This window comes from Gallinula chloropus (genome assembly GCF_964237585.1).
Source record: "Gallinula chloropus genome assembly, chromosome: 1".
NCBI lineage: Eukaryota > Metazoa > Chordata > Aves > Gruiformes > Rallidae > Gallinula > Gallinula chloropus.
In genome coordinates this window covers 214,418,750-214,445,923 of record NC_140085.1, presented here as the reverse complement: position 1 = coordinate 214,445,923, position 27,174 = coordinate 214,418,750, and the positions used below count along the sequence as shown (strand labels likewise).

Here is a 27,174-nt window from a genome sequence, read left to right as displayed (position 1 = left end):
TCCCATACCCCCTCCAAGTTTACTTCTGTCTTGTAAGCCATTGGCCTTTCAATTTTAATCTTAGCATTGCAAAGCTCTTCTAAGAAGCTATCACCAAAAGGACAGTAACATCAGCTGGTATATCTAGACTGCCCCCCAGGACACAGGGACAGAGTTCTTCCAGTGATCACTTGAAATGACCTTTCAGTGAGCTGCAGTATAATTTTAAGCTTCTCATAAGTACAGAGGGGTTCTGTCCTCAGTAGACCACTCAGTACTTCTGCAGCTGCCTCAGTAATCAGCAGCAGTTCAGTTTTACAAACAGGGTGGGTATAAATGTTGTGCCCTAATCATGTGGTACATGAGGGCAGAACCAGGAAAAGCCTTCAGAGTCTTTTATTTCCCTGCAGCATCTCCCAAATAATCCCATAACACTTGTTTATTAATACACTTCCCTAAATAGCCTGAATCTTCCTTTTCCTAACTGAGTCTGCATGAGCTCTATCCACTGAAGACAATGAAAAACATACCCTGACAATTCTTCCTTCTGAGGATGTTGCACTCCTGAATGCAGCAATTGTGTTCTCCACCCAACACAGTTTTATTTCTTCTGAGAAATTAATTTCTCCTGATTATTTTACTGTTCTCTGAGCTTTCCTGAATTTGCTGATGTGTTCCAGTATCAAGGTGTACTTGGGAAGTAATTGTGCCCCTGGACTGGGCACTGGTGAGGCCACACCTCAAGTGCTGGGTCCAGTTCTGGGCTCCTCAGCATCAGAAGGACATTGAGGTCCTGGAGCGAGTGCAGAGAAGGGCAACCAGGCTGGGGAAGGGGCTGGAGGGCAAATCCTCTGAGGAGCGGCTGAGGGAGCTGGGGGTGTTGAGCCTGGAGAAGAGGAGGCTGAGGGGAGCCCTTCTCCCCACCTACAACTACCTGAAGGGAGGTTGTAGAGAGGTGGGCGCTGGTCTCTTCAGCCAGGGGACAGGAGATGGGACAAGGGGCAATGGCATGAAGCTGTGCCAGGGCAGGGACAGATTGGACATTAGAAACAAATGTTTTCCTGACAGAGTTGTCAGGGCCTGGAACAGGCTGCCCAGGGAGGGGGTTGAGTCACCTTCCCTGGATGTGTTCAAAAAAAGGGTAGATGAGGTACTTAGGGATCTGGTTTAGCTCAGGATGGGAATGGTTGGACTGGATGATCTTCCAAGGTCTCTTCCATCCTTGTGATTCTGTGATTTCCATATATTCTGCAACCATAAAACAATGTTTAAGGTACTTGGAGTATCAGTACTTTCAGCTGTGTGCTCTCTGCCATGGCTTAGTGGATTTCATCCTGCTGGACACCGAAGAGGTTTTATGGGCAAGTTGTGGCATTTTTACAGGGAGTGGGATTCTTACAATTTAGGTTTCTCTAATGGCAGGTGCCTTTAGAGTTCTGGATGAGAAATAGTTTGCCCTCTTTTTCCAGAAATTGCTGAAAACATATTGAATCATGGAATCATAGAACAGCATGGGTTGGAAGGGACCCCAAGGATCACAGAGCTCCAACCCCCTGCCACAGGCAGGGACACCAACCTCCAGGCCTGGAGCTACACAAGGCTGCCCAGGGCCCCATCCAACCTGGCCTTGAACACCCCCAGGGACGGGGCATCCACCACCTCTCTGGGCAGCCTGTTCCAGCCCCTCACCACTCTCTCTGTAAAAAACTTTCCCCCTAATATCTAATCTAAACCTTCCTCCCTTTAGTTTTAATCCATTATTGGGTAGAAGTTTCACCAGCCACTAACAGCTGATGCTCCTTTTGCTGCCCTTGTGCTGGCGTTTGTAGGTGACCACATGCAATCACATGCTGGGATCTGTTAATGCTGGAGTGGGCAGGAGGGTCTTGGTCTGGGGAACGGCTTTCCCTGCTGTTGGTTTGACACATCTCTAGATGTTTGAAAAGTCTGACAACAGTCAAGTGTAGCTTTGAGGGGAAGCAAGAAAGACAGGCAGGACTTGGGGCAGCAGGGAGAAGATTAAATTTCCCTGCCTATCTCTCTCTGGTGGTTGCCCAATTCCAGGTGTGACCACATTGTTTGCATTGGAGCTGAATTGTTTCTGAGGAGTTTCTCCAGTTCTGTGCATATGTGAAGGTCCTACGCTGGGACTGATACTGAGCAGCATCCTCACTCTCAAAAGCTAGCATTTGATTATCAAATTATATTAATTCTCTAAGGTTTATCAGGCCTCTGCAAGAAATGAACACTGGTTTAATGAAGTGCCTTTGAACAGCCTTACCTGAGTTCTGACCCTCTCTCTGACATTGGCTGTCCATGGCCATCATGTCTCTTAACTTTTCTACTTTTATCTTCTTACCTTTCAAATGGGCTGGGCGGTTCCTTGCATCACAAGAGTGCAGTTAGGGTTATTTTCTTACAAAATGCCATATGGGCCTTAGCCTTTCTGTTGCTAAAGACCTTCTACTTGTCTTCTGCTTGTGGCTCTGTAACTCTTCACCTAAGTGGTCACCGCAGTATTTTTCCCTTGTTCTTGTGCTGTTGCTTTCATGCTCTTACTGTCACAAATAGTACTGTTGCAGCAGGTTCTCCTGGCCACTGATGTGGGAAAAAAACCTTCCTTCTTGTCCTTTTCCTACACCATGGGTTGTAGGTTTAGAGGAGCCTATAGCAGCTCTGCCAGAGCTGAGCAACTAACCCAGGGCAGCATCTGCCCCATCGGTACATGCCCCAAGGGTAACAGCCCTGTTAGCAGGAAAAGGCAACAGAGAGGATGAGCAAAGCCCAACAAAAGTTATGGAGTTACTGCAGGAAAAAAATGGGAGGTGGAGGGGTGGTAAAGGGGAACATGCTTCTCTGGAGGGGGTTGCCCAGAGGAGAATATTCATCTAGAGCCTCCTCATTGCATCTGTTCCCAGGTGGCCACTGGAAAGAGCTTTCCTTTCCCTCTTTCTCACCTTTGGTTTTTCCTTTCCCCCAAAATTAATTTGCACCTTCAGAGTTGGTGTCTGCCATTAGTTATAGGCCCTGCTGACAAACGTGCCTGTGTGAACCTGTCTAAACATCCTGTGTGCAGCACCAGTGGTTTCTAGAAGTGCATTAATACCCCTTATTATCCTCCTGACAGGCAAAGCCTGATCAACTGTCCAGGACACTAAGATATGCCAAATACCTGTGATTTTTTTAGCAACTTTTTTTTGTTCTCTAGAGAGTGTCTTCCATGTTTTAATTTGAACAGTTTTCATAATTGCTGCTATTTAGCACGTTTATTTTGTCAAGTCATGGATGTCTTTATAGCCATATAATAAACCCTAGAGAACAACTTCTCTGACTGTTGCCATCTGCACTGATCACAAGAGCAGCTTAGAAAATACTGACAGTCTTTATAGTAATAGGATACATATGGTGGCACACAATTATGTGTGGCTGCATTCAATTAGTGTTGTACAATTACACAGTTTTATTGCTTAGTTAAAACAGTGAAAGCACTACATAGTGGGTAATTTGCACTAATCCCCATTTCTTTAATTGCCCTTCAGTATTTAAATGCAGTGGAACATAGATAGCGTTTGTTCTGAATAACATGAGCATTAAATTATCTTTCACATTCCTTGACTGGCAAGTAACATACCACAGCTTCACATTGGGCTCCTTTTTATATGGAGTTATAACAGGGTGAGGAAAAGTTACTTTCTTCAGTTTTACAAGTCAACTGAAGTAGTTTTTCCAAGGAAAGTAATTCCTAGAAACAGATGGGACAAAATAGTGGAAAATGCACAGTACCAAAACCTTCTGCATGGGTAAATATTGCCAAAAAAAGCCTTTTCTGTAATTAATTTCTAGGATTATAGGAGTCATACAAGGTGTGGTCTGTTGTAGGAAGGAACTTATGAACACTCACTAGGTTAGCACAATTCAGAGAGGCTTTGTAAAAGATAACCACATGAAATGGAATATGAGATGCTAATTAGCCTGGATTCGGTTCTTGATGTCTAAGTGCACACTTTACATTTTTCAGCAAGTGAATATTTAAAGCTCTAGTCTCTAGCCCTTAATTAAGGCTGTTGTTGAAATTAGATTTATTACTGCCATTTTGGAGAGCACTTTCTTTACTTTCAGGGACCAGATGTATTTAACAGTCTGTGTTTTTAATAAAACCAGAATTGCTTTTTTTCCAGTTCCTTTTCTATAAGCTGGCTTAGTAGCAGAGAAATGGGGATCCATGTCAAATTTCTGGTCCCTTTAAAGATCCAGTTGTGTTATGAAAAATAACATAAGAAGAGAAGAATTTGTTGTGTTCTGGATGTCTGCTTGTGACTGTGTCACCTGCTAGCGGGAATTCGGTGCAGAGAGGGCTTTTCTCTCTAGACAAGACAAACATTAACAAAGGAGGAACTAGGGAAATGGGGCCTGTGCAATATAAGGAGTTATAAGGGTGGTTGACACCCCAGAAGGAAAGGAAGTCATCCAGAGGGATCTTGACAGGCTGGAAAGATGGGCCCGGGGGAACCTAATGAGGTTCAACACTGCCAAGTGTCAGGTGCTGCACTTGGGCCGGAAGAATCCCAGACACAGATACAGACTGGGAGAAGAGCTCCTGGAGAGTAGCCCTGCTGAGAAGAACTTGGGGATTGTGGTGGATGAGAAACTCCCCATGAGCCAGCAGTGGCTCTTGCAGCTCACAAGGCCAATGGGATCCTGGGCTCCATCAGCAGAGGGGTGGCAGCAGGGACAGGGAGGGGATTGTCCCTCTCTGCTCTGCCCTCGGGAGGCCCCATCTGGAGTCCTGTGTCCAGAGCTGGGGCCCCCAATACAAGAAGGATGTGGAACTGTTGGAGAGGGGTCAGAGGAGCCACAAGGATGATCAGAGGGCTGGAGCACCTGCCCTACAAAGAGAGGCTGAGGGAGCTGGGCTAGTTCAGCCTGGAGAATAGAAGGCTGCGGGGGGACCTCATTGCAGCCTTCCAGTCCCTGAAGGGAGCTTATAGGGAGGAGGGGATTCGACTTTTTAAAAGAGCAGATAATGGCAGGACAAGGGGGAATGGACTAAAGCTAAAGGAGGGAAGGTTTAGATTAGATCTTAGGGGGAAGTTCTTTACAGAGAGAGTGGTGAGGGGCTGGAACAGGCTGCCCAGAAAGGTGGTGGATTCCCCATCCCTGGGGGTGTTCAAGGCCAGGTTGGATGGGGCCCTGGGCAACCTTGTGTAGCTCCAGGCCTGGAGGTTGGTGTCCCTGCCTGTGTCAGGGGGGTTGGAGCTCTGTGATCCTTGGGGTCCCTTCCAACCCAGACCGTTCTATGATTCTATGATTCTATGATCCATGTTCTGTAGCAAACAGTGGCAAGAGGACTCAAGGTTTCATTTTTGCACCAACAGTGCAACTGTTCAAAGGGCCATTGTGAGAAGAATTCTAGGATTTCCCTCCACATGCAGCTGTAGAGAGATGTGAATTTCTAAAGCAGGAATAGCTGGGCAAGATGGGTATCAAGTATTTTGATTATGAACTATGATATCTCTTATCTTTGGCTAGGTATAACAGCTAACTGTTGTCAGGATAACACTGTTGGTGAACCAGGCTGCATGGAGCTTTTATTTGGGTTGGAAAATAATATTGTGATGTATATATACTTCAAGGAGACTTTCTGTAGATTCTTTTTTATTAAGGTGCTGTTGTGATAAACAGCATTAAATTCCATCACAGACAATTTCAAAATGGGAAGCAAGATTTTTTTTGGTATCTTTTCACTTTAGGTTTGACTTTAGGTTTGGGGCTGTTCTCTTGCATTGAACCATGTTTTAATGTTTTTAATATATTTTTAATAATGTTTCTAGCTTTTTCTATTTACATCTGAATCTCTCTTTGCAGCTATAAAACCTGTAAAAGATCATGTTATTGCTGTGAAGACCATGTTTTAAGACAGGATTTTAATGTGTACTCATTAGCAGCCCTACTTATCTCCATGGACAATGATAGTAATGCACCACTAAGACACTGACTGATGTTAAACAGTCATCCAAACACAGGACACTGTTTCCAAGTGAAACAGTCCAGCCAGGAGATGAAATCATGTGGTCAGGTGTTCATCTGGCAACTTTAATACATGGAGAAGAGTCTATTGCTGCTATCAGTGCAGTCATTGAATTATATAAGAAGTTGAAATCCCTGTGCAAGCCTTTGTGATCTGTGTGAGCAAAATGAAAATCAAATTCTAAAAAATTATCAAAAATCCTACACTGTGAATTAGCCATCTGTGGGAAGTTAACCTAGGGACATCACTGCTGAAAAGTCAGACCTTTGCTTGTGGGTTTTAGCTTCTAGCAAGAAGAAATAACCTCCTTTGTTGGCCAGGTAGTAAGTATTTTCCAAACACTCAAAGTGGATTTGGGGGAAGTTTTCTGAATTGTCTGAGTTTTCAAAGCGTGCAGAGAAGTTTGTTGCAGGTAAAGCAGACAAAAAAGGCTGTAAAGGCACAGTTCAGGCAGTAAATGATGGAGTAGTAACCTTGAAGATACTATGTTAAACCTTTACATTTCCTTCCTGGCTTAGGTTTACGAACACCAAGATGGAAGCAAGTCCCTGAAGCTAGGAGACTTTGGCCTAGCAACAATTGTGGATGGACCTCTATATACTGTCTGTGGGACCCCAACATATGTAGCTCCAGAAATCATTGCTGAAACTGGGTAAATCACTTCTGGTGAAGATTGATTGATGTGTACACCCTGGAGCATGTTGTCACCAGTGTGGCCGATAGGAGTGCTTGCAGTTAAGGTTTTTACGCCGCCTTTGCTTGGATGTGATGTAGAATCATGGCTTATGGAATAAGTCACTTCAAAGGGACCTCTGGAGGGTTTCTTGTCCAAACCAGCTCAGAGCAAGGACAACTTTGTCATTACAGGAGATTGCTCTGACAGTTGTAGGCCTTAAATTTCTCAGATTAACACTGAGTTCCTAGCAAGACATTTGCAGAGACAAGAACAGTGATTAAGAAGCTGTCCCCAGAAACTGCTAATTACCATTCCCTTAGTTTTATTTTGTTATCACACGCTGTCCTCTTCTGATTCGTTCCACAGTGTAAATGGGCTTGAGCAGCTTTTGTCACCTTTACAGGCTTCATGTAGGCATCCCTGACTAACTGGAGAATACAGCGTGACATCCGCTGTGCACTCCTATGTTCTGATCTGGTGTGGTTCTAAGGTGTAAATATAAAAACAGATTTGAAAGCAGAATTAGGATAGGTAGGACACAGAGAAAGTTCAGATGAGAATACATAAGAAATTGTTAATAATTTGGAAAAGGTTTCCTCTCTTCTTGTGCTGTGGCTCATAGGGGTTGGCTGTCTCTAACTGTGTCTCTCACACTTCTAGATACGGCTTGAAGGTGGACATCTGGGCAGCGGGTGTGATTACTTACATCCTGCTCTGTGGCTTCCCCCCCTTCCGTGGGTATGGACTGATCTATTCACCCAGCTTTGTCCTGTGAATTTTGTCCCTGTGCTGCTTTTGCATTAAGCACAGGGATTCCCACTACAAAATGTTCTCTGCTCTTTGATTTTTCCTGTGGTCTGCATACTAATTTACACAAACCCCATAAATGTCTGTGATTTTACTGTAAAATATCTGTCTCATGTTTGTTTGTTTTAGTTTAAACTTCATTGCATTATGAAACAAGAGCCTCCATTACAGGTTCTGGGTGCCTTTGCCTGATGTTTAAAATACACAGTGAAATAAGCCTCTTTCATGGACCAAATACGACATATTTTGTGGTTGGTAAAAGGTAATTAACATATAAGCCACTTAATAAGGTCATGTCAGATCTTTTCCTCAAAGCAATTGCAAAGTTGTTGACAATCCTAAAGACAAGCAGGTTACCTCAGAAAGAAGGTATCAAATGTGCTTTGTTTTATGATCTCACCTTTCACACCCATGGCTGCATGCTTGGGGGGAATCAACAGCTTCCAAAAGCATCCTAAGGGATTGCCAATTAAAAGCAATTTCAAGAAGCCTATTGATAACAGCTCTGGAATTAATTTCTTCGTGGGTTTTGTTGTTTTTGTTTGTTTGTTTGTTTTCTTTATAGAAGTGGAGATGACCAAGAAGTGCTTTTTGATCAGATTCTGATGGGCCAAGTGGATTTTCCATCTCCATATTGGGACAACGTTTCTGACTCTGCAAAGGTAGGTTTATATAACTGATGATACTTTCTTCTCCAGTATTTTCCCAGTGCCACCATCAAAGAAATGTTTTTCTTTCCCAGCACTGTATGTGACATGTCTCATGCATCTCTTGCTACACTTACAAATTCCTCTGGGTCATCAAGTTGTGGTTTAGTCACTGCCTGACCGTTAGAGTCCAGGTGGTTCTCATATGGACCTTCTCTCTACATGAAGTTTCACACAACAGAGACACCAGCAGCCCTTTGTGATCAATAAAAAATGTAAATAGCTTTGCTTGACCTACACCTCTGAACCTGAAAGCTCCCTGGGACTGTGCATTGTATGTACTTATGGTGGGAAACGTATCCTCCTGGAGTATTTGAATATTGTAAAATAATATTGTAGGGAGGCTGTTTTCCTCTTATTAATCTCATTAGATGATGAGCCTGTTGTTTCTTGCTGTCAAAGAACCAGGACTTGCATTGCCTGTGACCCCTTATTGTTTTCAGTGTGATAGAACATACAGACTTCTTCTGCCCACCAGTTCCTGGGCTCGTGACAGACAGGAGGTAGGATCTGAGCTGTGCTAAGGCAGATGCAATCCTCTTCACATACAGATCCTGACAGGGCTCGTTATACTTGTAAAGCAGTTCAAGTTTTTAACTCTTATTAGTGCACTGGAGCAATACGTGTGTGTGTGTATATCTATATATACATATATAGATACATACATGTGTACATAGAATCATAGAATGGCATGGGGTGGAAGGGACCCCAAGGATCACAGAGCCCCAACCCCCCTGCCACAGGCAGGGACACCAACCTCCAGGCCTGGAGCTACACAAGGTTGCCCAGGGCCCCATCCAACCTGGCCTTGAACACCTCCAGGGATGGGGCATCCACCCCCTCTCTGGGCAGCCTGTTCCAGCCCCTCACCATTCTCTCTGTAGAGAACTTCCCCCTAAGATCTAATCTAAACCTTCCTTCCTTTAGTTTTAATCCATTCCCCCTTGTCCTGCCAGTGTCTACTCTCTGAAAAAGTAGAATCCCCTCCTGCTTATCAGCTCCCTTCAGGGACTGGAAGGCTGCAATGAGGTCCCCCCGCAGCCTTCTCTTATATTTATATATATATAGAGAGAGAGACAGACAATGTAAATGTGTCTGTTAAAAAAAAACAAACAAAAAATGTTTGGTCAACTTGTAGTTAAGTGATTAATTTCTGCCAGTTTAATAGTTTAGTTCTGTAGCCTCTAAGTCACCTCTCTTCCTATTTCTTTCAGTGTGACAGTGTTTGATTAAACACCAAAAAAAAAGACAAAATTGGGAGGTGGATGCCAGTAATAGAAGCATCATTCTATGTTCTGAACCTCCACTCTTCACAGAATTCCATCCTGCTTTTACAGATAGGAGGAGGGTGATCAGGATTAGCGTTTTAGCCTGTTATCTAATGAGGTTAATGAATGAGATAGAGTCACAGAGTTGGAGGAAGTCCTCTCAACCATGTCATTGTGTTGTAGCAGACTTTATTTCGTAGCACTGGTAACGAGAACTCTGCAAGTCCTTTGCCAATGATATGATACTCCTTCTTTAGTTCAGACTAAAATATTCTGCTTTGAAGCATTAGCCTATTCATTTAACTTCTCCTTGTCACTGAGAGTTATGAACTTTGCTCTCTGATACCCCTTTATTTGCTGTCAGATTGCCATATTGTTTTCTGTGCACTCGACTCACTGCTGGAATTAGATAGATGTTTGTTTATTATGCTAATTGAAAATTAGGTAATTACAGAGGAAGCAGGAGGCTGAAAAATAATGGGTTTAAGTGGAGGATTTTTTAAATATCTTCTATGTCATTTTTAGAAGGTCTTGAAATAAAACCCTCGTTTTTCTGGCTTTTTTCCTGCAGAGGAATTGGCTTTTTCTTAATGGCAAGCTAACCTAATTTCATGCAACCATCTGTTTTGTAAATGATGTATTAAGTGCTTTTCTCTTAAACAGCGGCTACAGAACTCTAACTCAGAACTGTCTTCTAACTTTTCAAGGTACTGTTAGATATTGATTTAAAAAAAGTTCAGTTTCAAGTTCAGCAGTTCATAGTTGTTCTTTTTTCTTAATAATCTCAATACATTTCTGCAGTTGGTAGTTCACTCTCTCTTGGAACGCTCACACATAATCAGTTGAAGGGCACTTTAGTGAATCAGATGTTGATTTGTCCTTTAAAAATGTTCTTTAAATCTGACATTGTATTCCATTTCTCAGGAACTTATCACAATGATGCTTCAAGTAGATGTAGATCTGCGATTCTCAGCCTTGCAAGTTCTTGAGCATCCATGGGTTAATGTAAGTATTTTCACACTTTTAGATGCTTCTTGCGTTTTGGCACTTTTGAACTCTTTTTTTCTAGGCACTTTTAGAGCCAGCACATTCTAAAAATGCCAGAGACTGAACTGGAAATAAGCTGGGTTACAGCCTGGTTTAGTATATCACTCATACCTTGGGGCATTTGCTATTTTATGCATGCTCAGCTACATTTTCTCTGAAATACTTTGGGCCAGCTTTTCAACAAACCTCAACCACACTTGACAAATTTATACCTCTAACAATCAGCTTGCAGGTTCAGTGACACATTTTGCTCTCCTGAAATCAGATGGACTGACAGTGGTGATTAAGAGCTATTGAAATATAGTCCATAGTGCTAAGCCTATTTGATCCAGCATGAAACAGGGAAGCATTTACAATCAAATTTAGCTTCTGACATTGAAATATACATATATTTATGTGCAGCCATATCCGTTTAATCTGAGTTGCCATGAAATAGCTATTTATGTATCCTAGTTTATCTCAAAGCAACTGGACTTTTGACATAAAAGCAGTAATCAGTGGGGTGTCATATGGATAAATCTGGCAGAGAATAGAGAGATATCTCTTTAATTGTGAGACAAGGAAAGTACTTAATATTTGTTAATAATCTCAGGCTATTTAATATACTTTAAAAAATTTGGATGACAATAAAAATTGGAGAAAAAACAGATTCAAATTCAGAAGGGAAGATTGAGAAAAGAAATACAACTGGGAGAAGCAGAGAAAAAAATAGAGGAAGAAATAGTGTTCTGTTTCATTCGTTGCAAGTTTGAGTGTGCTGTCCTCCCTGGAATTCTATTTGGTTCCTCAGCTGCCTTATCCAAAATCTTTTTCTCACTGAAACACTGTTGTAAAAATTCAAATATACAGTAACCTCAAAAGTTAATCTTTTATGGAGTGTTCTCCACATAGCTCAGAATAGTGAGTTAAGTCTTTACCCAGTATATGCTTTAGCTTTGGTGGCTCCCATATTGCCAAAGCCAATTTTTGGAGGGGGGTGTGGTAAATGCTAGTATCATGCAGAGCATTTCTGCAGTATATGAAGAGCACAAGGATCCAGGACAATGTCTGATGAAAATCTTTTCATTTTCAAGATGACATTCAAGCAACTGAAATATTAATTTTCCTTGGTGCCAGGTGCTGTCCTTGGACATCGTGTTCTGTGACAGTTTATAATGACTTTCTGTGACTGAGATGTCTCTCCATCTCCATGGGAGGAGGATGGGTGGGGATTTTTGGAGTGCTATTCAGAAGAGATGGAAGTGACTGATTAACCAGGTCACCCAGAGTGGCGAAGAGATGTGGCTCTTTGTTAGGAAGGTGACATGAGGGTCTGCTCCCTGCCCTTGCTAGTGCCTGCTGATGGGGAGTGACAGGCAAAGGGGCTGGGGGCTAAAGTCTTTTAACACCAGAGTTCCACTGCCTACACCTGAGCTCTGGTTACTCAAGCTCCCTGGAAAATTCCTGGGTTTCTGTGCAGTTAGTTAAAATGTGGGGCCCTTTACCAGAGGATGCTGTAAGGGCCAAGTATAAATGGATTCAACAGGGAGTTTGATACTGTTTTGGAGGATGACCCCATTGGTGCCTATTAAATATGGGGATCAAGATACAACTCTTGGCTCATAAAGGTCTTAAGTACTTGGTTGGCAGAAAGTGGAGCATATATCTGGGAAAGTTCAAGACCTATTTGTCTTCATTAAATGTGCTGTTTCATAAACAGTGGCTACAATGTACTGGTGGAAACAAGAAACTGTTCAATTCACCTTTAGTCTAGCTCTGCTGCACTTCTCATAGTTTTATGATTCTTCCCAATCAAAACGTGTAGCATTTCTGTCCATAAATAGGGAAAACAAATATTCCATGAAAATTCTGTCATTTCTTCTTTTCTGACTGATTGCTGCTTTTTTGCCACTGAAATGAATCAGTATTTTTTCTCTGGCAACACACTAGCAGTAGTTCATAGTGCAGATCAAAACCTCCTTTGAATTCTCTCATGTATCCTCCAGAGAATTCTTCTGGAAGGAGAAAGGCCAGCACTGGGACCAATTCAGGAAAGTGCTTGATTGAGCACATTCCAAATGTTGCTCCTATTTCAAGGCATCACACATGGAAATGTTTAATATTAGGCATAAAATTAACTAGATGGCACTAAAATCCTAGTTCACTTCAGGAGAAATAAGAACATGGCTGAGTTGAAACAGGTGCTTAAACACTTTTGTGAAAGAGGACACTTCCCTGAAGTGGGTCTCAGAAAGATGCAGTAGATAGCCTAGCAGGGACAGCCAGCTTGTGTATGGAGGCACGAAGATATATTGGTGTTGGATCCAACCTCATATCCCCATACCATCACCAGCTTGACCAGCTGGGAGTCTGTCACACTCACCCTGTGCCTCCTTTTCCCAGCATCAGGACAGGGTATTTGTGTACTCATCCCTGTTTATAAAAGGCTCTGCAATCCATGCATTGTAATTACCTGAGCAATTATCTTCAACTTTCATGAAACACTGTCTTTCTGAGAAGAAATGGCACAAGGAGTTTTCACCTAACACTCCATTTCCCAGAGAATGTGTTTAAATACTTTTCCATGGTGCCAAATATGCACCAGGGCAATGAGGATGGCGAAGGGTCTGGAGGGGAAGTCTTGTGAGGAGAGGCTGAAGTCCCTTGGTTTGTTCAGCCTGGAGAAGAGGAGGCTGAGGGGAGACCTCAGCATGGTCTGTGGCTTCCTGACGAGGGGGAGCGAAGGGGCAGACACCAATCTCCTCTCTTTGGTGACCAGTGATAGAACCCAAGAGAACTGCACGTAGCTGTGACAGGGGAGGTTTAGATTGGATATTAGGAAGAGGTTCATTACTGAGAGGGTGGTCAGGCACTGGCACAGGCTCCCCAGGGAAGTGGTCACTGCACCGAGCTTGACTGAGGTCAGGAAGCATCTGGACGATGCCCTCAGTCCCATGCTCTGACTTGGCTGGCCCTGTGTGGAGCCAGGAGTCGGACTTGATGAACCTTATGGGTCCCTTCCAACTCAGGATATTTCATGATTCTGTGAAGTGCTGGACTTGCTGGACTTTCCCTTTTTCTTATTTCAGTTTTGAACCTATTCACAGAGTGGTAAACTTGCAGCTAAAACACTGGCTAGGACAGCTGGCTTGAGAAGCAGGCATGTGTTTTCTTCAGCAATTTTAAGGAACATTTTCTCTCTTTGATCAAACCTGTGATAGAAGTGTTGTAACTGCTTACACCGTATAAAACCATTTTGTAGATTGTAAATAACCATTCTACTTTATAGCTGCTTACAATGTGATTGCTGGGTAAATTGCTGAGATTCCTGGAATGTGCTTTGACAGTTTCAGGAGGAGCCAACCCTCATTTCAGTTTCAGTTTTTTGCTATAAAAAGAGCTGGAATCCTCTTGGAAACTGCAAAACTTGTTATGGTCAGAGTCAGACCAGTAAAGCAGTTCCTATGTCAGTAATATCCCAGCTGTTTTCAATTCAAAAAAACAAAACCTGAAAAGATGTTGGCTCCGTGCCACTGCCACAGATGGGGATCTTGAATTCTAAATGCAATTCAGCAGCAGTTCCTTGCCCCCTCCATTTAGTTTATTTGGATTTGTCTCTCCTATGCTGTACACTTAGACCTGGAAACAAATCTGTCAGTTTATACTTCCCCTACAGGGACCCCAGCTCTTTCCTTTACCTGCTCAAAATTCTTTGCAAAACCAAAGAATTCTAAAAGGGGCTGGAAAATTGAGGTTGAACACTGATGATATCGATAACCTGAATTGTACTGTTTGAGTTACAGGACAAACCTACTCCCTTTTTGTTGTCTAAGTAGTAAATATTTCCTAACACGGCATTGAGCAGTGAATGCTGAATGGGATGGACTACATTCTGTAAATCCCCCTCTGTTAAAATAATCAATAGAAAACACAGTGTGCTGTTCCCAGAGGAGGAAGGTGGCACACACCAGCCTGAAAAGAATTAGAGAAACTGGGGCTTTTTGCATATTTCCTTAAGCATGTCTGCCTTGGAAATATGTGTGCAAAAGAAATTAATAACCAAGAGGTAAATAGTAATAAGCTGAACATTTGTAAGGCATTTAATTAAAAAAGACATTTCTTATTTGGCATCTGTGCTACTTTTGCTTACACCCTAGGACACTGCCCAAAGAAAAATTTCCATGTAATCTTTAAAGGAAACAGGGCCCAAAAGCTTTTCCTTTACTTGCTCTAATTTTCTGCTGTTATTTATATAATCACAGAATCACAGGGGTTGGAAGGGACCTCGAGAGATCATCGGGTCCAACTCCCCTGCCAAAGCAGCTCCCCAGCTCATATTGCACAGACAGGCGTCCAGACGGGGCTGGAATCTCTCCAGAGATGGAGACTCCACCACCTCCCTGGGCAGCCTGTCCCAGGGCTCTGGCACCCTCACTGGGGAAAAGTTCTTCCCCATGTTGGTGTGGAACTCCCTGTGCTCCAACTTGCAGCCATTGCCCCTTGTCCTGTCTCCACAGACACTGAAAAGGGGCTGCCCATTCTCCCTGCATCCCATACTTCAGATATTTATAGACATTCATAAGGTCCTCCCTTAGTCTTCTCTTCTCCAGGCTGAACAGTCCCAGCTCACTCAGCCTTTCCTCATAGGGGAGATGCTCCAGCCCCTTCATCATCTTTGTAGCCTCCTCTGGACTCTCTCCAGGAGATCCCTGTCTTTTTTTATCCCAGGGAGCCCAGACCTGGACACAACAGTCCAGGTGGGGCCTGACCAGGGCAGAGCAGAGGGGGAGGATCCCTTCCTTTGACCTGCTGGCCACACTCCTCCTGATGCCTCCCAGGATCCCACTGGCTCTCTCAGCCACCAGTGCACACTGTTGGCTCATGGCCAACCTGTCATCAACCAGGACCAAGTTGACCTGTTCATCTGGTGCTTTTAGACCTGGAAAGTAAACCTCTTGTGACTGGCCTGTGAAATGGATCTGAGTGCTCCAGGGCAGTTGGAGTCTGGGAATCCTGCGTTGTGTTCCATCGCTTTAACACTTCTTTTTCCTGCCACAGAGGACAATGCCAATATGAAAATCGTGTTTATTAATTGCTCAAAGGATGTCAGGACCCTCTGTGTCTTTTTTTTTTTTTTAATTTATTTTATTTTGATTTCTTACAAATACCCCATGAAAGGTATTTTGTGGAGGCTGATTAAAAATAAATGTATGTGTCGTGGTCTAACCTCTGCTGCCAACTAAGAACCACACAGCCACTTGTTTGCTCACTCACTCCCCAGTGGGATGGGGGGAGAGAATCAGGGGGGGGAAAAAACCAGTAAAATTTGTGGGTTGAGATAAAAACAGTTTAATAGGTACAGCAAAAACTGTGTGTGCAAGCAAAGCAAGTCAAGGAATTCATTCCCCACTTCCCATCAGCAGGCAGGGGTTCAGCCATCTCCAGGAAAGCAGGGCTCCATCATGCCTAATGGTTACTTGGGAAGACAAATGCCATCACCACTTCCTCCTTCTTCCCCAGCTTTGTATGCTGAGCATAACATCATATGGCATGGAACATCCCTTTGCTCAGTTGGGGTCAGCTTTCCTGGCTGTGTCACTTCCCAGTTCCTTGTGCACCCTCAGCCCACTCACTGGTGGGTTGCAGTGGGAAGCAGGAAAGGCCTTGGCTCTGTGTGAGCACCACTTGGCAAGAACAAGAGCATCGCTGTGTCATCAACACTGTTTTCAGCACCAATATAAAGCACAGCCCCATGCCAGCTGCTGTGAAGAAAATTAACTCTATCCCAGTTAAAACCAGCACAGTATTTTAAGACTACAAGCAGGTCACATTGTCCAGGTGAAAACTCAAATTCTGGACCAGAGTTTTCAGACTGGCAAAGGATCTTGACAGCTTCACTTCTGAGACATGCTCAGGAGAGCCCCTTTATTCAGAGCATCAGTCATCAACATTTTCTGAAGCTCTTGACCCTTTAAAGTTCCCAGAGTTGAACACCAAAATCACTATTTATCTTTAGAAGATCTTAAGATGAAATTCAGTGTTACTAACCCACTGTGAGCAGTAGTTCTTACAGCAAAGGGTTAAAATTGGGGAAAGGAACAGTTAAGCTCTTTGGAGGGGGGAGCTGACATCCTTCCCATTACAGCCACCTGATGAAATTCTTGTCAGCAATATTTAGCCTGTTCTCTGATTCTACAACTTACCCTGCTGATTCTGGTGAATTTGATGGGTTTAGTTTTTTACTTCTTGCCTTTTAAAACTACAGAGGAGCTTGTTTCATGTGTAGTTAAATAGCTGTCATCTCTCACCCTCAATATCTAACTATTTTATTGTTGGCTGAAGTGATTCCAGTAGCCAGATAATGTATGTATATGTGTTATAAAGCAAGTTGTAATGAAAGAAAAAAAAGAAAAAAAGATAACTAAATGTCAGGTAGCACCAACAATTTGATTTTAAGAAAATTTAGAAAATTTAAGAAATTTAAGAAAATTTAATAATGATAGGGTAATTCCCATATATCCCTACACTGCATCTTAAACTGAGCTGGAGGATACATGATCTAAAAGCTGTAGCCCAAATTATGTGTCTCTGGCACATTGCCACTGGAACTGTAGGTGTGGTGCTCCACCAATAAAATATTACCAGTCTTGGTAACTATTGTCTTCTCCGTAATTTAGTCTTCTGACAGATGACATGAACATTTGGCAGGCTTTCAAGCCAAGAGAATGATTTTTTTTCCAATTTTTTTTCCTCTCCAGTGAAGAAGAGTTCACTTTTCAGACTAGCTTTCTTCTGGGAAAGGCAAGGTCAGCGGAAAGCAGGTTATTTTTAGGGGTCATATACCACCGAGCCAAGACTCCCCGGTGCTAGACAATAATCAGCTACTGGGTTGTATTGTTTTGTTTTGTGTTTTGCAGCTGTGTGCACTTGACCATATTTTGCCAGCTGAGACATTTCGTTAAGGGGTGAGTGAGGGATCTCTAAACACAAACTCCCCAAGCTAAATAAATAACAAAACCTAACCAACCTCCCTAAAATTCCCATATGCTCACTGAACTCATGATTTACTGCAGCGGCTCTGTAACTCTTTAAGTTCACTCAGAATTGCTGCAAAGCCAGGAAAGGAAAAAAAAAGGTGCCTGTAATCTCTCTGTATTCTGATTTTATGGCTCTTGTTTGCACACATTCTGCTAGGATGTTGCTTAAGTGGGTTTTTAAGAATTTTTTCAATTGTTGATAGCTGCCCATCCCATGCAGTACTAGCTTGGGATGGCCACTGTGACTGGCCAATGGCCTGATACTCTGCATATTCTACCTGTTCTGCATATTGTTGCCTGAAATCCAGCAAATTCTGGTAGCAGGGAACTCTCACTGAGCACTTTGTGCACTTTTTTTTAGGCTCCAGGGCCTTGTTTGCGATTTCTGAAAACCTCCTTTCTTCTCTCAGGCTTGATTTAAACCTGCTGTGTTGTGAAAAAGTGTGGAAGTCTCTTCTTTCTGCTGAGGTTTCACTGCAGCATCAAGGATGGCTATGTGCCTAGGTGCATATAGGCAGGATGCCTGTGCCAGGAGGCAGCACCTCCTGGCCCAGCTCATGGTGTCTGGGCTGGAACTCACGCACAGCCAGCTCACTCGTTGCACACCCCATCAGAACATCTCTCCACCTCTGCTTGGCCTTGCAGTTGTGTGCCTGATTTTCATAGAATCACAGAATGGTCTGGGTTGGAAGAGACCCCAAGGATCACAGAGCTCCAACCCCCCTGCCACAGGCAGGGTCACCAACCTCCAGGCCTGGAGCTACACAAGGTTGCCCAGGGCCCCATCCAACCTGGCCTTGAACACTTCCAGGGACGGGGCATCCACCACCTCTCTGGGCAGCCTTTTACCTCAGGTTAGCTCCAGTGGAGAACATGTGCCTTTCAGCAAGGAAGAAGAGGCCACCCACAGCTGGCTCCAGCCCTTCTCTGTTTCCCAGGCAGTCTGTACCTCTGCCTTTCCTTTCCCTACAGCATCCATCCCAGGCTTGTGTGCCTTGGCCCTGGGGGAAGAAATTGCTGCCCTTTGTTATGAGTCAGTGGGAGATTTGGTTTGCAGAGGTGGCTTTGATTAACTATGGTTTTAGTGAGACACAGTCATAGTCTGCAGGGAATGCCAGAACAAGCCTTACGCCCACATCTAACCTGGCCTGCAGACGTACACAATGAGACATCCTAGCGTTGGTGAGGTCCCACGCTCACCTGCCCTGAGGCTCTTGGCCAGGATACTTCTCAGTTCCCACCTTCCCTGGGTTTCCTCACCATGGGACTCACTGAGCCACGGCCAGAACATTCACCCAACCATATAATCCCTGAGTTTGTAGCTTTTACAATGGGACAGGGACCTTATTGGTGTGCACCAGGGCTTTTGGAGATCCTTTCCTGCATCCTACCAAAATGAGGCGTCTGATGTTTGTAGTCTTTTGGGGTCTTTCTACTTTTGAGGTCATTATCTTTAAATTTATGTGATGTATAAGCAGAATCATAAACAGGTTCTGAGATTATCAGGCTTTGAAATATTATAGTCCTTAAAAATAACCGGTCAGTGGTAGTTAAGACATGGTAGAAAGAGTAATAGAATATTTTACAATTATTATTAACATTACCTAAAGTTTGAGAGGAAGATATTGGGCAAAGAAGAAGAAAGAGGCTGGTTTGTTGCATAATAGGATGCTCATCTTAGACATATTAATGGATACAATGACCGACACGTATTTCACTACAAACTGTAAACTTTTCTATATGGACAGGTGCTATCAGAATCACCTCTCAATTCCTTTATTTTGCCTTTTCTCTCTGAAGTTTTATTTGGCTTTTATTTCTCTGCAGGATGATGGCCTTCCAGAGAATGAACATCAACTCTCTGTAGCTGGGAAGATAAAGAAGCATTTCAACACAGGCCCTAAACCGAACAGCACGGCAGCTGGAGTTTCTGTCATAGCAGTAAGCATCTGAAATACACAGCTGAAACACTTAAATATGTGCCCACAAGACAGTGTGAGGTTAGAACATGCCACAAAAAGAACTGGAGCGGGCTAATCTTTAGATAATTCATGCATTTAATTAATGTAAACATAGTTAGCCTGGTATTCTGCACAATTTCTCCATTGATTCTCCTTGTGAGTCACATTGTTATTTAACAGCCCTAGAAGACCTAACAGTACTCACACTTTCATGTTTTACCAGAAGATTAGAGGACCTAACTGCAGTGTAGACTCAACAATTCAAACTATGGGCTTGTGACATTCTACATGGCAGCAGAATCACCACATGGATTTGGGCCACACAGAGGTTGTAGCAGAAGGACAGCAGCGCTTTACCATGAGTGGAAATTACTCCAAAATCATAACAGAAAGTCTGTAAGGAAGCCTGAGCTTCTCTCTCTGAAGACATCAGAGAGCTATGATGCTTCACTGCTACCCCCATAGTTGATAACGAGTCTAGCCACTTCAAATATAGCCAAGCAGCAGCATTTTATTGCACCACTACATGCAAGCTGCTTCCCTCTGGAGAGAAGGACTTAACTGGGTAAAGACATAAAGGAGCTCCTTGCTGCTAGTGGTCCAGGCTAGAACATCTCGGAGCTTCTGAAACCAAGCTTGACCAAACATTTGACCAAGCTTTCCTAAGGTTTCAGTGGCATCCTCAGTGTAGCTTACATCACATACCTATTTTTTCCCACAGATGAACACGTGCATTGGATATCTACGTGCGCACAGAATATATCCCATGGTTTATGAGATTATTCATGATAACACCATTGAATAGCAACATGCACATCCTTTACATTTTTGATACATCTGCCTGTGTTTGTAAGCTTTTCTTTATTACTCATGGTAATGTTAACGCTCCAAATAGTCACTAAAAAGAAGTGACACGTTAAACATAACCATTCCCATATCAGATTACTCAGTGTTCATTCCCAGCCTCCATAAATTGCAGGTGGTGTGACTGCACATGTACACTTTCTTGTACTGTTTCCACTTTCATGTTTCTCAGCTCAGCCCCTCCAGTGGTGAGTTAAATCAGCGTGAAGTAAACTCAGCTCAGCACATGCAATCTGGCTCACAGGTGTGAACTGTTTGTGCAGCAGAAGGGATACTCTCTCCAAGTTACTTGGTATAAGTGCTTAAAGTTTCAAGCTGTGCCTCTCTCATATTTTTTCTTTACTCTTTCCAACCCTGAACGTCCTCCAACATGGAAGCAAGTTGTTCCTCATGCTTTTCCTAGATTTTCTCAGTCATCAGCTAACATAGCCAGCATTTATTTATTTTCATTTTTAAGCAATAATACTGCAACAACTCTCCCACAACTAAAACATCACATACCCATTGCTCATCTGAAATGCAGGTATGTTCTGTAGAGACTAGCTGAAACCGTGTTCCTTTCGAATGGACTGCCAGCACGCTTGTCCATGAGAATTACTGCTCAGATCCTCCATGCTAATGATTTCAAAGCTTAAAAGCAAGAAATGATGCCTCTGTCCTCATCCATCCCCTGCCTCCTTTAGGTTTTTTAATTTCCCCACCCTCCTCTTTTGTTGCCTTTGCCCCAGTTGCTCTGCCAAAGAATTGTTTACAGCAGTTTGACACTTGAGTAATGAAAAAGGCACTGTAGTGAATCTTTCCACTGCAAAACATCATGCATCAGGAAAAAAAGAAATGTATATGTCTAATTATACTCTTAATGGCTTTTATTTATTTTTTAGTGTTTGGAAATTTAACAGATTCTCTTTAGAGATCATCTCTGTGGGTGACCATCATACTCTGGCACGATAATTCCTGCAACTTGGCCTATAAAGTAGAAATGTTTAGACTATTTTGATAGGATTCAGAAAGTGGTTTGATTAGCTCATGTCAATTGTTTTCCAAAAAGCTTGTTTTCCAAAAGCTGGGAAAGTATAGACCTCTTTAGTGTCTTGGTAGTGTGCCAGAAAGCTAGATAATTTTGACTTTCACAAAAAATTACCTTTATTTTCTACAAAACTAATTTAATAAGTAAAACATAGCCAAAAGCAAAGCAACAACACCTTTAATTGTTTCTGCATTTGAAAGCACACTTAATATACAATTGACATGCATGTTATCAGGGTTTTACATTTGGTAATCTTCTTTTAACTGTACCATCAAAATATCAATTCAAATATAATAGAAGTAAATCTTATTAATGAAACCTGCTCTACATTTAGAATTCTCAAAGTATGTACAGATGCTGTAACATATTGTTCAGCACTAAAGATGTGCACAAAGTATATTTTCTACAAAAATACTGTTTTATTGTGCCTGCCTGTATGTTTACTGTAACATTTTGAGAGAGTGCTTGTGTATATAATATATAGAGATGCCTTCTATATATTATATCACACCTGTGTCTGTGTGTGTTTGTGGAAATGTGTTAATATGTGCTTATATTTATATAGCTTAATAGTATAAAAGATAAATATTAGCATTATTTTGAGGTTTATAACTCAGTTTATGTACAGAGATAGCTTATCTGTGGTATTTAGTTCTTAATTTGTCCTCACACTGGGATGATGATATATCGCTGTTTTCTTCGGTGGTAAGAAGTAACACACCTCAAAGGTCTCAAGCAGTATTTATCATATGCACCAATTAAAACGATAGTATGAAAACTAAGCTCCTAAAGACATGGTCAGCTTAACTGGGAGGAAGTTTGAAGCCACGTGTAATTTACATACATCCAGGGTGGCTGTAGCTTCCTTCAGTGATGTCCAAATGCGTTGTATCGAGTCCTTTGCTCCAGACTTCCGTCTGCTTTGTCGATGCAGTAACGCTCAGTAAAAGTTGTCTGTGCCCCCTTTCAGGGCAGAGACATCCTACAAGTTCCCGTCCATGTGTCCAGACTTTTAAGTTTGTCCACTTTTGAAAGGATTTGTCAATTTGGACAGATTACCATAACAAATGTGTTGTGCGTGCCTCGCAAAGTAGTTCCTTTGCTGACGTTGCAGAAGAAGATTCCTCAACCAAAATTCACTATACAGGCAAAGAGAATTTTCTGTTGATACATTACTATATCATTAAAAGTTCTGCCAGCATAACTACGTCAGTGGGGTGACAAAGAAAAAAAAATCCCTTAAACCAACATAGTTTTGCCAGCAAAATTTTAATTGGAGAGACAGCTTTTAAAATAGCAAGAGAATTAACAAGTCCCTAAAAAAACAACTGCTTGCTGATGGGAGAGTATGTAGGAGAATGATCACTTTACTTGCTCTGTTCTTAAACTCTCCTCACAGGCATTGACTACTGGTCTCTGTGGGAGACGGGCCAGGCTAGTGCCCCTCTGGTCTGTTCCAGAATGGACATGTTACTGTTTAGCATGTGCCAAAATATTTTCAGGATCAGATTTCTCATAGAGCTTTCCAATAGGAACGGTATTTTGTAGCTCTGTGATGGTGTTTAGAAAAGATAACGCAGTAAAAACATAAAACCAGACTTTTACTAAATAGTCTTTTTAAAATTTGGGGATGGGATAGATTTTTTTTCCCCCCCTTCAATTCTCCAAGGACATCATCACCCACCCCCCCCCCCCTTTTTTTTTTCTCTTTATTTTTTTGGCCACAAAACAACACTCTATGTCTGTACCCTCTGGGCTTTAGGGACTGTGGCTAAAGTGACCAAAAGCCCAAATCCTTTTTTAAGAATGTTTCCCCAGAGGTGTGCTGTAATCCTGTATATGAACCGAGCGTGGCTTAGTTGTGTTCTTGTCTGAAGTGTTAAAGCTTTGCCTGTGTGTCGTCTCTTTTGTGCTTGCATTTTTGCCACTGTTAAGACAGAGGAAAAGACTAAAGTTCCCTTAAGGTTGTGCGAGGTCTCTGTCTTGGCAATGGGAGTAAACTCCAGCTGGAGACGCACAGGAGCCGGACAGCAGAAGGAAAAAGCTGCTCAGAATTGGTGCAGCTCTCTGCCTCTTGCTGAGCCCTCGCTGGGCCTAGGGGCACCAGCGTGTAGGCCGCTGCCTGCAGGCTGGCAAAGGGAACGCAGCGGATAGGCCTTTGCCCTGTGTCCTGCCTATTTTTAAAATACAATTACAAATTCCTAGGGGCTTTTTTGGCGGGGGGGATATCCTGGGATACCTCTGGGAGAGAGGCCAGGTTTAGTCTGTGAGTTTTGCTCAGCTTAAGTATGAACCCATGCCTCAGACGTCACCTCCCATCTTTCGTCTGTGTTGTCCTGGGATCCTTGTCCACAGTTGATTCCACGTCGATGAAATTATGTCAGGAAGCAGCTCTCCCGGTTTTCTCTACCTAACTTTTTAGTTATGCAGTTTTAGGGGAATATTTTTTGATCTGCTTTTTTTAAAAAAGCTCCCTTTTGTGTATTTTACATGCAGCATCCAAGGGAGCCAGTAGATGGCAATAGCAGACCAGTGTAGTTAAGCCAACTGAAAATTAGCTCTAGGTAAAAGGTTCTCATGGTTTTAAACAGGAAACGTCCTTTAAATAATTCTAAATAAGATGAAAGGGGCATTGTTTTAACAAAATGGAATAAATTATGAAATTCTGCACTTGCTGGGGGGACTCATCAAGAAAAAAATTTGAATTTGCAGTTAGCTGCCAGCCACCCTTAAAGTGGTGGGTAACTGGAAATGTGCTGAACCGCTTTTCTGAATTTAGAATTCGAAACTGTCATCAGGATTGGAAATATGTGCCACGCTCTTACTGAAGCACAGAAATGGCCTTTTCTCTTCTTAGGGCAGAATGTGAAAATCATGGCTACTAACAATTTTAAAGCGGGCAGAGTGCCTCCCTCAAGATATTTTTCCCCTAAAATTTTATTTAACTCGGCTAAATGATGTCTCCGCCGTCTGTTAGTGCAGCTCAGGAGGATTAGAGGAAACAACACATTTTCTTTGTTCCTGTGCACATGATTCTGCTAATGATAAACTAAACTCAAAAGATCTATATTCCTTAAGTGATATCACGAGCACACTTTCCTGGACACAATGTTAAGTTCATTTCCATTTTGACTTTAATTGGTGCAATTTTAAAGCAAATAGTTTTGTACTGTTATCTTTTTTTAGCATGAGGTGTAAGCTGAAATGATAAACAATGTTATTCATGGCTCTGAGTAGTCCGACTCGCCAAGGTTAACGCATTTTTAGAAATGAATTACCATGATTGATGGGGTATCAAAACCTGATTCTTTTCATCTTTACACATTCCATGATTATGAAGCAGTCTAATTTAAGCCTTGTGTAGTCTGTCTAGCCTGCTCCTTGTGATGGTTGCACTGCGTTTTATTATTTTATTTTTTTTAATTATTAAACCTCTCAGTTTAACTGCAAAAGATAATTTACCATTACTGGTATGTGCAACTTAAAAGGGCACTTCTGTCTTTGGAGGTAACGAGATATTTGTCAGACTTTTAAGTGAATGCATTATGCATTAAGTAATCTATTTCGCGAACTCCATTTTATTTTGAATAAATTGGCTTCTTAATTTAGCAAGACCGAATCTAGAGTTAGTATCTTTTCCTTTTATTTCTTTACCTTTTGTTTTGTTTTGTTTTTGCTTTTGTTTTTGTCTCCAGTACATAGCTTTAGGATGTTAGATAAGTGCCTTGTGAAAGTGAAAACAGTAAATATGCACTAAATAAGGAACAGCTTGCTCTGGAGTCTGAATTCTTTAGCCTAATGTCGATCCACTGAGTTGCCCCGTTTCTCTCTGCTCAGCTGGACCACGGGTTTACCATCAAGAGATCAGGGTCTTTGGACTACTACCAACAACCAGGAATGTATTGGATAAGGTATGAGATGGTGCAGCGCCAACAGTCAGTGTTTCCATGGCAACGTGCTGGCAGTCTCCATTAACCAGTTCCTTCAGTGGATAAACATGCTTTTTGATTTGTTATCCGGTCCATATGCTGCTTTATCAGTTTCGTTTTAATCTTGATTGAGATGCCACACCCCCTCATTCCCTTTCTTCACCCATCCCTCACACCCACATCGCCAGCTTTCTCTTCATCGCACATGCTCAGTACCAATTTCCCCTATAGTTAAAAGGACAGTGTATATAGAAAATCTACTAGATATGCTGAAGTACACACCCTCCCCCTCCCTATTGCTTGTTAAGGCATCTGCTTCCCCTGCGCTCCTGTTTTGAAACACATGGAGCAGCAACAGGCTCTCAGCATATATTTTCCTCTTTTTTCCATGCGAGATGTGGAGCTATATACTGTCATTTTAAACCCACTAAACACAATCCTTACCTTAGATTGAACAATGCATTTACATAACGCGGTCCGTAGAAACTCTCCCAAGTTCAATGAAATACAATGCATTGTATGTGCTGGTAAGCTTGTGTTTCTAACAATGCATTCTTTCTCTTTTCTTTTTAAAACCCTTCTGGTACCTATTTATTTTGATTTGATTTTCTTAAATATTGCATGAGTCCTTTGAATATATTTTTTCTTCATTGTGTAACTGTGCCAGGGTTGTCGTTAGCTGGCTTAACCTGTATGATCAAACGGGACTCTGGGTGGGGAGGGGGGTTATGCTGGAGTGGGGGCAAAGGAGGGATCCAGGTCTGATAGCCCACACGAGGCCTGTGCACCTTCTCAGAGCCCTGGAATTTCCATCAAGTGGTTATTTGCTGGCTTTTTTCCTTCCTATTACTCAGAAGATTTGCGTTTCGATAGCTGGAGAGTATTTTTTACATTTCTTGTGAAACCTGCATTTTCTAACGCTACTGTAAGAGAAGCCTTTAAAAACTCATCTTGAGGTATCTGGAAAACCCCAGCAAATTAACCACATTAGTGAAATAGCAGAGATGGTCACTGCAAGTGTTTCCAGTCAAGTAAAACTCCCACCCTGGATCATTTCACTTGAGTGCATGGATCAGGCTACAGCACGGTTTCCATAAACCCTAACAGTTCCCCAAGCGCACACTGAGGGTTGAGTAGATTCTGATATGGATGTTCTGGGGAAGAAAAGCCAAAAATAATCCAACTTTTCAAACAAGACATAGAAAAGTAGTTCCCATCCATTAGCTGAATGCTGGCTAGGAAGGATTGAGAAACATTTTCACTCGAAGTCCTCAAATCTGTAAATCCAGCCTATCGCACTTGTGTTTGTGGCTATAAACCTACCACAATCTGCAAGGACATAGCAAGACCTCTTTGGTCTACCTTGACATCACTTGGCATCGTGCTTCACAGGTCCCAGCCCTGTAGCACAGCCGAGATGGCAGCACAGCGTCTGATTTCAAAGAAGTGGGGAATGAGGCCCGAGTGCCCAGCTTTCGCTGAGCGTTGGTTTGATGATATTGGAGGGGGTTTTTTTTGGTTTAGGAAGGAAAGATGGCATTTCATGTCAAGCAGGACTTTGTAAAATAGTTGCAATTTTTATGCCTCCCCCTGTAAAACAGGGGAAAGCTCATATGAGCTTTATTTATCTTCCTAGAGTTTAATTGCTATCCAGGCCAGCTTACGTGCTGCTTCTCCCCTTTAGTACTTTTTACATCCAAAACAAATTTAAAAATGAAAAAAATACCACAGAAAAAAAAGAAAAAGACAGACAGGGTACATAGGGTGTTCGGATGTTGTAACACCTCAGCTTCAGGGGGAGCAGCCAGCCAGAAACAGAAGCCTGTGGTAAAATCCCGCGTCCCCTATCAGACTGGCCTTGACTC

General features: G+C 42.5%; 1 protein-coding gene across 2 annotated transcripts in view; it reads left to right on the top strand.

Annotated features, from left to right (window-relative positions):
* The window catches only part of DCLK1 (doublecortin like kinase 1), a gene marked incomplete at both ends in the record, with an annotated part of 284,395 nt that overhangs the window by 249,487 nt on the left and 7,734 nt on the right, over positions 1–27,174 (top strand). Inside the window, 6 exons of one of the 2 annotated variants that reach the window (XM_084278250.1) lie at positions 6,526–6,659; positions 7,344–7,421; positions 8,056–8,152; positions 10,390–10,470; positions 19,356–19,469; positions 25,218–25,291. In XM_084278250.1, coding sequence (XP_084134376.1) covers positions 6,526–6,659; positions 7,344–7,421; positions 8,056–8,152; positions 10,390–10,470; positions 19,356–19,469; positions 25,218–25,291 — 578 coding nt within the window. The remainder of the gene's footprint in view (positions 1–6,525; positions 6,660–7,343; positions 7,422–8,055; positions 8,153–10,389; positions 10,471–19,355; positions 19,470–25,217; positions 25,292–27,174) is intronic. The other variant, XM_084278249.1, reaches the window with a different exon arrangement.